At 41.5% G+C, this 12,288-nt stretch overlaps 2 protein-coding genes across 2 annotated transcripts in view; one reads left to right on the top strand and one right to left on the bottom strand.

The window, feature by feature from the left end:
- NEK4 (NIMA related kinase 4) overlaps nt 1-3,489 on the top strand; it is a 50,795-nt gene extending 47,306 nt beyond the window's left edge. The window contains exon 16 of the mRNA XM_065407509.1: nt 2,399-3,489. Coding sequence (XP_065263581.1) covers nt 2,399-2,491 — 93 coding nt within the window. The 3' untranslated portion in view covers nt 2,492-3,489. The remainder of the gene's footprint in view (nt 1-2,398) is intronic.
- A 1,934-nt stretch (nt 3,490-5,423) lies between these two features.
- SPCS1 (signal peptidase complex subunit 1) lies at nt 5,424-12,042 on the bottom strand. The gene is made up of 4 exons (XM_065407192.1): nt 11,697-12,042; nt 9,941-10,000; nt 6,141-6,227; nt 5,424-5,614 (listed from the first exon to the last, which is right to left on the bottom strand). Exons 1-4 carry the CDS (start codon nt 11,730-11,732, stop codon nt 5,492-5,494), a joined length of 306 nt encoding a protein of 101 aa, XP_065263264.1. The 5' UTR covers nt 11,733-12,042; the 3' UTR covers nt 5,424-5,491.
- Between the last annotated feature and the right edge of the window lie 246 nt (nt 12,043-12,288).

Raw genomic sequence — 12,288 nt, 5'->3', positions numbered from 1 at the left:
AATCAACGCTGTCCCCTGTTCAGAGGATAGAGTTTGTAGGGGCAGTGCTGGACTAGACACAAGCCAGGTTTTGGTCCCTGGGCGACGACATATGGGGTCTCAGGTAGTTCCCCACCACTACAGCAAGGAATTGCCTGACGCTTCTGGGACACATGGCGGCTTGTATCTTCAGTTATGGCTAGCGTCAGTGTATCTGCCAGTCCGGGACAGTTTGGACAGGATTATAACCCTGCCTCACCCGGTACTCGACTCCCTCCTGTGGTGGCTCGACCCAAAGGTAGTAGGTGCAGGGGTCCCCTTCACCAGCCCTCTGCCATCCCTCTCGTTACTGACAAACACGTCAGACTTGGGCTGGGGGGGGGGGGCACATTTGGGAGGTCTCAGAACACGAGGCCTCTGGTCTCAGTGGAGCTCTCCTGCTCTGATCAAGTCAGACAAGTTCTCCTTGGCAGCAGAAAACCTTCGACAGGAGCTACCTACCTTGTCAAGGGGAAGAGATTTTCAGTCTGGTCAGAGAACCTCCCATCCCTGACGCTCGCCTCGGTGCCACTTATACTAGACTATATTCTCCATCTTAAGCAGCAAGGTCTGTCTATGTCGTCAATAAGGGTTCACTTAGCCACCATCTCCACCTTCCACCCACGCGCAGAGGGGCTGCTTAGGGTACGTCTATACTTACCCGCTGGTTCGGCGGCAAGCAATTGATCTTCTGGGATCGATTTATCGCGTCTTGTCTAGACGCGATAAATCAATCCCGGAAGTGCTAGACGTCGACGCCGGTACTTCTGCTCCGTGAGAGGAGTACGCGGAGTCGACGGGGGAGCCTGCCTGCTGCGTGTGGACCCGTGGTAAGTACCTTTAAGTTCGAACTAAGATACTTCGACTTCAGCTACGTTATTCACGTAGCTGAAGTTGCGTATCTTAGTTCGAACTGGGGGCTTAGTGTGGACCAGCCCTTAGTCTTTGTAAATCAGCCGTTTCCTTAATGTCTCAACAGGCTATACCGGCTTGGGACCTCAATCTGGTCCTTTTCAGGCTTATGGGATCACCATTTGAGCCCTTGGTGACATGCTCCCTGCGCGCGCGTGCTCTCTCATACAAGGTGGTGTTCTGGTAGCGATAACCTCAGCTAGGAGGGTGTCTGAGCTTAGGGCCCTAACCTCCTTACATTGTATTCCCTAAGGACAAGGTTCAACTCGGGTCTCACCCGGCTTTTCTCCTAAAGGTTGTCTCCCAATTTCACATTAACCAGGACATCTTCCTCCCTGTATTCTTCCTAAACCACACTCCAGCACCAGGGAGCTAAGGCTTCACTCATTGCATGTCCACAGAGCGCTGGCCTTCTACATCGAGAGACCAAAACCATTCTGAAGGTCCATCCAGTTATTCGTGGCAGTGGCGGACAGAATGAAAGGTCTTCCTGTCTCCTCTCAACATATCTCGCCATGGATCAAATCATGCATTCGGGAGTGCTACAACTTGGCAAAGGTGCCCGCTCCTTCAATCACAGCGCACTCCACCAGGGCTCAGGCCTCCTCCGTGGCATTCCTGGTGCAGGTTCCCACCCAGGAAATCTGCAGAGCAGCAACATGGTCCTCAACATGGTCACTTTTATAACGCACTATGCGATTACCCAGCAGGCCAGAGCCGATGCGGCCTTCGGACGAGCAGTGCTCCAATCAGTGGAAGACACTGACCCCACCTTCTGAACTTAGGCTTGTGAATCACCTGATTGGAATGAACATGAACAAGCACTCAAAGAAGAAAAAACAGTTACTCACCTTCTCGTAACTGTTCTTCATGTCCATTCTAATACCCACCCTCCTACCCCTCTGTCGGAGTAGCTGGCAAGAAGGAACTAAGGAAGTGGCGGGTTGGCAGGGCCCTATATTGGGCGCCATGAAGGCACAACTCCAGGGGGTGCCTGGGCTGACCCTACGGACACTGCTAAGGGAAATATATTCCAGCATGCACACACCTGATTGGAATGGACATGAACAACACATCTAAGAACAAGAGTTATGAGAAGGTGAGTAACCGTTTTTCATCTTCCTAATTAATGTAGATTAAATCTTAAAAGATCTTTAGCTGTTTCCATGCAAACCTTGGCTACAAATTATTATGCAGACAAGTTTAATCAAAAATTCAAGTTGTTTTAAATTTCACACCTTTTAATTCTGGAATTCCTTTCGACCTGTGGCACTTTGGAATATGCTCTTTATTTGAGCCAACACTATGATTGTGTTTAAATGTTATTAGCTCCCCCTTTTGATTGGTCAAACTTTTCATGTGACATTTTTATTTAAAGGTGCTTTGGTATCCTCAATGTAAGTCTATCAGGTAGCAGCATTCATGTCTCTGATTAAAAAAACAGCTGACTTTCTTTTATGCTTAATAGTTGCACTTACGGGAGCACATGAGAGAGAAGTACACAAATTACAGTGTGAAGGCTCGCCATCTGAAGTTTCTTGAAGAAAATGTTAAGTTTTGACCAGGTGACTTAACTGGACCTTTCTTCCCTTAGAGCTGTTAGAGAAAAGCAGCAAGGACCTATTTTTAGAGGTTGTCTGGTAGACTGAATTATCTCCATATTCTGTATAGACGAATTTTGTGGTACTTATTTACCCATGGATTTTTCATATCTGGGTAAAGAGGTAAACTGGTCTTGACAGAGTGGAATGCTTATTTGCCTGTGCACAGCAGCACATCTTTGTTACAGCATTAGTACTAGTAATGTTTGTATATTAAAATGTGAAAGACTATTACTTTTTCTACAGAAGAAAAATTTGGTATTAATTTGGATTTTTACTTTACACTACTTGCCTTTTGGTCTCACTGAGTGAGTGTTTTATGGGTATGAAATTGTTTCTAGAAAGTACGTACTAAATTCTGTATGTAAACTAATACAAGATCTAGTTCTAATTTCTGGTTCAGTCATACTGTGTCTCTTACTATACCACCAAGTGAATGGAACATTTGCTAAGCCTATAATGTGGGATTATTAGAATTATAATGTACTGAAGTTAAGACCTAAAGCTCAGTTTGGCATGGAGAGCTGATTGTGATTTCTGTAGCTGCAAAAACTCACTGCAGTTTCTAGAAATGGTTTAAAATTTAAACTGTTTAAGATACAGTAAAAAGATGGACTCCTTACTCTGAGCCTTTGGGCATCTTTAGAGCTCATGTTCAAGGTTTAGATTAGAATTTTGTTTTCTCCAACCAAAACAAATGCAAATACTAATTCCTTTTAGGAATGGAATAATGATTAAAGAAAGACTAGGTACATTCAGATAAATTGGTCTATTTAATGTACCATTTCATCTGTCAACTTGTCTTATAGTAAGTTTTTTGTATACTTTTGTTATGTTCTAATGTTTGACAGAATGTGTTTTGCAGCATCAGTGTTCTGAAGGTTTGTAAATCTTTGATTTTTCAAGGGATAATTAAGTCAAGGATATCTGAATTTTGTAAAATAAAACCATATTCAGTAAGTCTACAAAATGTCCAGTTTCCTTAATACGCTTAGTAGATATTCTATCCTACAGAATAGCTCATGTAGAGAAATGCTGCAGAATAATAGTGCCCATCATCAGCACAAAGTGCATTAGAGTAGGTGACTTCACAAAATGGGAGGAGGCTCAACTCAGTTCTCCACATCCATTGCAGCTTCTGCATCTCCCTCAGTCCCACTGTTCTGGGCATGTCTGGTTTATAGTTCACCTTCAAGCTGGGAAGAGCAAAATCACTTTTAATAAGCAAAGATTGGAGTGTTGGTACTAAAGATCACAAGAGAAGAGGCAGCACCCTGGCCAAATGCCAATTTGGATGTTAAGGGGCTTATTCCTTCACCCTCTCACTTCCCTGGTCCTTTTCGCATGAACAGAGAGCAACAATACCCAAAGGCGCAAACAATTCGATGTTTATTGGGGTGAACTTCCAGCAAGCACGATTCCAGATTCCTTCCTTAGTGTCCCCCTTCCCAGCTCTACTAGACAACCCGGACCCACCCTTCTCGGGCCCACTATAATGGGAAGTCTGGAACACTAATTGGAATAGGTGTGGTATGCCCATACAAGAGAAGGTGCAGGGCACTATGCTACACAAGAGGCAGCAGGACAAATGGAATATCGACACCTTCCACCTTGATGCCTGGCCCTATCAGGAAATGTGTCACCATACGCCCTATGCTTTTCCAAGTATACCTGGGCAGGAGGATCCCAAAAGAAAAAGGAAAAAAAAGGGGTGGAGTGTTAGGATATAGATATTCAGGCCTGTCTGCAAAGGCCTATACTTTAAGAATTTAGGTGTATTCTTATCACTTAGCTAGTTATAGAGGTATAAAAGAAAGAATCAAAATCACTGTCGGTCTAAGGGCCTTCTCTTATTGTGACAGTCTAAGGTCTGGTCACATCCTTACGTTCCAAACTAGTCACATTGAAATAAAGTGCTATTGGGCTGTTAGGAATACAATCCTATCCTGATATTCCTATCACCTCCAGAGAAAGGGAAGAGCCTAGAAGATGTAAAAGGAAACTTAGTTTGATAGCATCCTGTCTGGCAAGAACTCACTTATCAATAACTGGAATGTGAAATCCTCATTTCTGTATTGTTCTAACACTGTAGTCTTCACTTCCCTGTTGTTTGTCTGTATAATTGCTGTCTGGTTCTGTGATTTTCTGTCTGCTGTATAATTAATTTTGTTGGATGTAAACCAATTAAGGTCGTGGGATATAATTGGTTAAATAACCATGTTATAATGTGTTAGGACTGGTTAGTTAAATTTCAGTAAAATGATTGGTTAAGGTATAGCTAAGCAAAACTCAAGTTTTACTATATAGTCTGCAGTCAATCAGGAAGTAAGGGGAGGGATGGGAACGGGGTGGGGGAAATTGGGATCATGTTTTGTTAAGGGGGGGAAATGGGAACAGGGACATATACATATTATTACACAGAATTTTGCCTACTTAAATTTGAAAATTTTGAGCCGCCATGAACTTGCAAATGCAATACACATAACTAAATCAGCTGGTTATTTTATACTCAATACCTTTGTTAAATGCACCACGGCTACTTCAGCTGAAATGTTTTACTGATACCAATATTTTAATTCAAGCTATTTCCTCAGTTTTCTTAAATAGACTGATTACTTTACAGGCAGTGTTACTTACAAGTGAAATACTAAACTGCAGAGCTTACAAGAACATAGAACTTGCCTAAGTGCACCCTGAAATTTATTTTTAATTTAAACTCATTTAATGTTTACTTCCCATTTTGCTTTCACAGCAAAGCCTAGCAAAATTTTAGCTAGAGACAATTTGCATGTTTTTCCTCAACCCCAAATGTACTGTTCCTTGAGTTGGATCCTGGTATATTAACAGTAGCAAGTAATCTCTAAAGTACTAAGAAAAGAAGGGGTGTCATACTGGGAATATCACAGAAACCTTTAATGAAGCAAAATTATCCAATGTTACATCATGAGGGTTCATATTCTTCAACTTTTAGTATGCCTTTTCAGTTTTCTCTCTGCTGGCTTCTTATCTTCTGTTCCCGACTCTTGGACAGGTAGCCATTTCAGAGGATTGCGGCGGTACATAGGCCATGGAGGGAGTGTTAGCTGTAAAGGAAGCAAGTTTAATTATATAACTCACTAACCCCAACTTCATCTAGCATGTAATTAGGACTGTTACTACTACACAACCTTCATTATGTGGACTTGCAGTATCAGCTGAACAAGGTCTGATTTATTATCAAAATATTACTTAAGATGAAGGTCTATCGGATTGAAGAGAACATCTGATTTAGTGACTTAGATCACCAATAGAAGTCTTCTATACTGGAGTCCCTGTTTACATCAGTCTCTTAGGACCAGAACTGGACTATAAGAAACAAGGTACATTGGCTAAGCTAAGTGGAGGTACAGGACTAGAAGAACAGAGAGGTCAGAATGAAAGTGCATTAGTGCATAATGTAAAGTTTCTATTGCATCTGTTTGTATTATGCTCATCTAGTCAATGCTAGTAGTCCTATATTTAAGCACTGTTTCAGGTAAAAACAGCATTTGATGAACAGGCAACTTAGTTTTGGAAACTCCATTAGTAGTTTTAGTAATCATGTAGTAATTATAAGTAATTTTGTCTTACCAGGCATGATAAAGCAAACCCAGCCATAACTATATAGACAGTCCAACCAAACTGTTCCGCGATGTAGCCATAGATGAAACCAATTACCTAGAAGAAGCAATACCAATTTTAATAAAATAACCTAATGAGCATTCCCAGACCAAAAATGATTTCAGTTAATTCTGAAAAAATCCCATAAACAGGGAAAATCAATTACATAAGTTACAAAACCACTAAATGTTAACAAGTTGGGAAACTTATTACAATTCTAACACAATCCTTAATCTTAGTTTGACACACACCCAATGAGTATCTGTAGTTTGAGATCAGTGTTGGGATAGTTGGACTAAGTTATTATATATGAATAGTCTTTATGTGAATTAAGAGTAACTTCATGAATATAACAGTAAAATTAGATGTTTCTTCAGTATGGTAAAGTCTGAAGTACAATTTTTATGTGGAGCTACTTTTCTAATGAATAGGCATAAGCAGAACAGGATGTGAATAAATATTTTACTTAAATATAGAGGATAAGGAACTGCTTTTATGATGAATTAGTGTCTAATCATTATGGAGGTGTACTTGGCTTCATGTGAGACTAGATAAATAAAATGTAGGGGAGGTACAACAGCACTATGTTTAATGAAAATGAATTGGTGCAGGTTTGAGCCTGCAGTTTATACTGGACACTAAGCTGGCTTGTCTGATATGTACTGTTTTTGCTTTGGATATTTAAGTTCTGTAGCTTTTACTAGAAGGGACGATATGGAGGGTGGGTATATGGCCTCTGCATAGAGCAGACAGGAAGTTGTTTTTGGAACCTCAACATGAATTTCCTGACTCCATAACTGGAGTTTCCCGAGCTACTTATATATTTTCAATCTATATTTTGGCTATACCTTTACTTTAGGAATAATTTCTAAATAATATACTATGTATTAATGGACCCTTCTCTCAGAGGGGTGTGTGTTGTATGATCCCCAGAAATGCTATGCTGTAGGGTTTCTAACTAGGACTGTAGATTAATCGCAGTTAACTAATGCAATTAACTGAAAAAAATTGCAATTAAAAAAATTAATAGTGTTTAATTGCAGTTTTAATTGCACTGTTAAACAATAGAATACCAATTGAAATGTATTAAATATTTTGGATGTTTTTCTACATTTTCAAATATATTGATTTCAATTACAACACCGAATACAAAGTGTACAATGCTTACTTTATTAGAAATATTTTCACTGTAAAATAATATTTCAGTTCACCTCATGCAATCTCTTTATCGTGAAAGTGCAACTTACAACTGTAGATTTTTTTGTTACATAACTGCACTCAAAAATAAAACAATGTAAAACTTTAGAGTCTACAAGTCCACTCAGTCCTACTTCTTGTTCAGCCAGTCACTAAGACAAACAAGTTTGTTTACATTTACGGGAGATAATGCTGCTGGCTTCTCATTTACTATGTCACCTGAAAGTGGTAGCCACTATTGCAAGGTATTTACATGCCAGACATGCTAAACATTCGTATGCCTCTTCATGCTTTAGGTACCATTCCAGAGGACATGCTTCCATGCTGATGACACACATTAAAAAATGTGTTAATTAAATTTGTGATTGAACTCCTTGGGGGAGAACAGTTATCTCCTGCTCTGTTTTACCTGCATTCTACCATATATTTCATGTTATAGCAGTCTCGGATGATGACCCAGCACATGTTGTTTGTTTTAAGAATACTTTCACTGCAGTTTTGACAAAACGCAAAGAAGGTACCAATGTGAGATTTCTAAGGATAGTTACAGCACTTGACCCACGGTTTAAGAATCTGAAGCGCCTTCCAAAACTTGAGAGGGACAAGGTGTGGAGCATGTTTCAGACATCTTAAAAGAGCAACACTCTGATGCGGAAACTACAGAACCCGAACCACAAAAAAAGAAAATCAGCCTTCTGCTGGTGGCATCTGACTCAGATGATTAAAGTGAACATGCGTCAGTCTGCACTGCTTTGGATCGTTCTCAGCAGAACCCCTTATTAGCATGGATGCATGTCCCCTGGAATGGTGATTGAAGCATGAAGGGACATATGAATCTTTAATGCATCTAGCCCTTAAATATCTTGCAACGCCAGCTACAACAGTGCCATGTGACCACCTGTTCTCACTTTCAGGTGATGTAAACAAGAAGCAGGCAGCATTATCTCCCATAAATGTAAACAAACATGTTTGTCCGAGTGCCTGACTGAACAAGAAGTAAGACTGAGTGGACCTGTAGACTCTAAAGTTTTACGTTCTTTTATTTTTTAATGCAGTTTTTTTGTACATAATTCTACAGTTGTAAGTTCAACTTTCGTGATAAAGAGATTGTATGAGGTGAACTGAAAAATACTATTTCTTGTTTTTATAGCACAAATATTTGTAATAAATATAAAGTGAACGCTGTACAGTTCTGTTAATGAAATCAATATTAATTTAGAAAACATCCAAAATATTTAAATAAATGGTATTCTATTGTTTAACAGTGTGATTAATCGTGGTTAATTTTTTTAATTGCATAATTAATCACGGTTTATTTTTTTAATTGCTTGACAGCCCTAGTTCTAACCAATGTGGTTTTATGTAGTATACAGCTTGTAACAGCTGTCAGGCCTGCAGCACAACACTCTCAGTGGTTACAAAGTTAACTAGCAGATGGGAGTCCTGTAGTGTATGAAGCTCACAGCTGTTAAATGCTTCTGGAAAAATCTGGAGTGTGAAAGAAGCCTTAATTCTGGCATCTCTTCACTTGAGTGCTTGACCTTGCATCCTTAATATTCTCTTAATGTAATTTTTTTTTTTTTTTTTTTGCGTTATAGAATATAGTGAAGGGATCATATTGAAACACCTTCAGTATCTGAGGGCTTGTCTATACTTACCGCGCTGGTTCGGCAGCAGGCAATCGAACTTCTGGGTTCGATTTATCGCGTCTTGTCTGGACGCGATAAATCGAACCCAGAAGTGCTCGCCGTCGACTCCGGTAATCCTGTTCGGCGCGAGGAGTACGCGGAGTCGATGGGGGAGCCTGCCTGCCGCGTCTGGACCGCGGTAAGTTCGAACTAAGGTACGTCGACTTCAGCTACGTTATTCACGTAGCTGAAGTTGCGTACCTTAGTTCGAATTGGGGGGTTAGTGTAGACCAGGCCTGAGTATTTAACTATTTAGACTTTTCAATGGCATTTATAAAGCAGGTTGCAAACACTCCTCCACTTCTATGAAAAGTGAGGCAGACAGGTTAAATGACTTACCCAAGGCCACATAGAAGAGTCAGAGCTACAATTAGAACTCGAGAGTTCTTGGCTTCTTGCCCTGTGCTTAGTCCACTAAACTATGCTGTCTTTTCAGGATTAAGGAATTTGACATTGAATTAAACTGGAATCCATAACCGATCCTCTAATACAGTGGCTCTCAGACTTTTTTACTGGTGACCCATTTCTCGGAGTGTGACCCCCTTATAAATTAAAAACACTTTTGTATATATTTAACACCATTATAAATGCTGGAGGCAAAGCAGAGTTTGGGGTGGAGGTTGACAGCTCATGACCTCCTGAGGGGTCCTGACCCCCAGTTTGAGAACCCCTGCTCTAATATCACTGCAGTCTAATTGTATTTTGAACATCATAGATGAAGTGTAACTGCCCCCTCCCCCCCAAGCCACTAGTTTAAAGTCTCATTCAAAGACAGTCTGGCTGATTTGCTTCAAGCTTTAAAAATCTAAGATGATTTCAGACCATAATCAGTTTATTTTTAAAGGATGTCTAAAACAGCTTTAACTATAGCTCCATTATACTTACCGCAGAAACAAGAATGATTCCTTGAAAAATCTGTTCTGCTAGTTTTTGACCCTTGTAGTCCTGTGGGGGGAAAAAATGGTTAAAAGTTATTACCCAACCATTTACACCAACAAGTAAACAATTCTTGCAGCCTCTGTCACGATCAAGTAGCACAAAGACAGAGCTTGTGCCTATGTGTGCCCTGACTTTGTAGTGAGTGATGTGGAATACAAAACAAATGCTTAAGACTAGAATGTTTTCTTGTGTATTCTTTAAAGAAATCTTGGTTTTATGCTGTAAAAATTTTAAATTTCCAGCCTAGTGTCTCCTACAGCTCCAATGATAACAAAAAAAGCAGGAACTTCACTCTGGGCTGTCATTAAGAGTTAGGGACATCTGCACAGACTCCCAAAGTCACATCAGTTAATAAGGAGGAGGTTGCATTTAAAATTGCAGAAAATAAGTTTAATTTATTGCATTTTTATGCACCTTTCTATAAACTCACACTTTGCATTTTTATAGTCCTTTGCAAAGAATCACCTCGTGTTGATTCAATATTTCCCCTGTTTTATAAAACTGGGAAAGGGGTTGTCTTGCTGAAGGTCTCATGCAATCTATGGCAGAGCCAGTACTAGAATGCCCAGCTCTCTGCTTAGAGCAAAGGACCATGCTTCCTCATTCTGAATTAAATTTAATTTGTATAGGAAGCTTACGTTATAAGCAGCAGATAAGTGCATGCATATATTGGTGAAGAAGTGAACATAGCAAGACTGGTGTGTGTAATTTAATTGGCATGTTGGTATATTTTCCTCCTTGTATGTTGTAACCCCACTTCACCAGAAAAAAAACAGCAATTGCACGCTGTCAACAATGTCAAACAGTGACTGATATGTGAAATTGAGCACATGTGCATTTGGAATCCAGCACCATATCCTGTCTTCTGCATTTCAAATACTCTCATCTTGGAGATAATAGTATTCGATCTACATTAATATCCAGAATACTTGGTGAGGGTACAAAATGTTGCTGTAAAAAAAAAAACAAAAATCAATATTTCAAGCTATGGTTCTAACTTTTGGGTGGGAAAAAAAGATGGGGAGCATCATGAAAGAGACTATTAGAAAGTCAAAGGCCACAGATTTCAAAAGAACACAATTGTCAACTGATGAAACATGCTTGCTTTAATTCTTGCATCCCAGCTAGGTATACCATAGCCACAAACATCTTGGACAGAAGTAGTCTGTTTGCATTGCTGTAGACTGATGCTGCAGCAGTTGTCACTATAGAACTTTTAAATGGTTTAATGAAGTACTCTCTCTCACCCTTTTCACCCCTTTCCAGATATTTTAGAATAGCTACTTTTTGTGGAGGAGTGTTGTAGGCATTGCACTTAATGTCATTCACTTTAAGCTAAGATGATGAATACTACAAAAAAGTGAGCAGTTAGACTTCAAGTCAAGAAATGCGCAGTAACTGCAGCTGTGCAGTAACTCAGCCACAAAAGTGTGGGCAGCATTCTTACTGTGCACAGAAGCACTGACTACTTAATTACCATGTCGTAACGAAAAATAGCTGATCTGTACTGTTGTTTACAGCACACAACCCTTGCGCGGCCAATAGAACAGTGTGGCGCTGGATATGGAAACCGAGCTAGGCAGCACCAACCCCAGGAGAGGGAGACTGATGCATCCAGCGTAAGGCGGCCCCCGGAGCACTGGCCCGGTTGGTTTTATTATCCAGCCCGCGGTGCTCCCTGTGGAGTTGGGGACCCACTTACCATCTGGGTGGGGATGGAGCCGAATACGTCCAGCATGGTGTTAGCGACGGAAGTCGCCTCGCCGGCTGCCTCCCCGATCTCGCTGCTCTCCTCGGAATTGCCCGCCCCGCCCTGAGAAGCGCAGGCCTCGGAGACGCGCTCAGCCTCCGAAGGGGAAAATTCAGGCGCGTCCTGAGAGCCAAAGTCGGCACCGGCCTTGGAGGAGGAGGGAGGCGAGATCTCGCGGGCGGCAGCCTCCCTGCCGGACCGCCTAGCCCGCGTCGACACTCCACCAGCGGCGGCGAAGGAGCGGGTCCGAGTCCGGAAGATAGACGCTGAGCTGGCCGGAAGCAGCGCAGCCTTGCTCCGCCCCATCTCCCGTGAGCCTCCGGCAGGGAGCTGTCCTAGCCAACTGCCTGAACAACTGCACCAGCCTCCGAGGGCCGACCCCAGTAGGACACCAAAGCCAACCCCAGCCACAATCCGCCTCCCGGCTCCGCTGCGGCCTACGCGACGCTCGGCTGCGTCTCCATGGCAACAGTTAACAGCGCTCCAGGACCTGAGGTGCGGGGTCCTTAGCGCATAGGTGTGTCTAACACACTGCCGGACGGAA

This window comes from Emys orbicularis, chromosome 7 (assembly GCF_028017835.1).
Source record: "Emys orbicularis isolate rEmyOrb1 chromosome 7, rEmyOrb1.hap1, whole genome shotgun sequence".
In the NCBI taxonomy this organism is placed as follows: domain Eukaryota; kingdom Metazoa; phylum Chordata; order Testudines; family Emydidae; genus Emys; species Emys orbicularis.
The sequence above is the reverse complement of the archived record's forward strand: the minus strand, read 5'-3'. Positions and strand labels throughout refer to the sequence as shown.

Bases quoted from the DNA above. Each gene is read 5' to 3' on its own strand.
- SPCS1 (XM_065407192.1), bottom strand. From the start codon at position 11,732: ATGCTGGACGTATTCGGCTCCATCCCCACCCAGATG. The intron at 6,228-9,940 runs GTAAGTATAATG...TGCTTCTTCTAG, and splicing joins GAATCATTCTTGTTTCTGCG to GTAATTGGTTTCATCTATGG. The intron at 5,615-6,140 runs GTAAGACAAAAT...CTTCCTTTACAG, and splicing joins GGTTTGCTTTATCATGCCTG to CTAACACTCCCTCCATGGCC.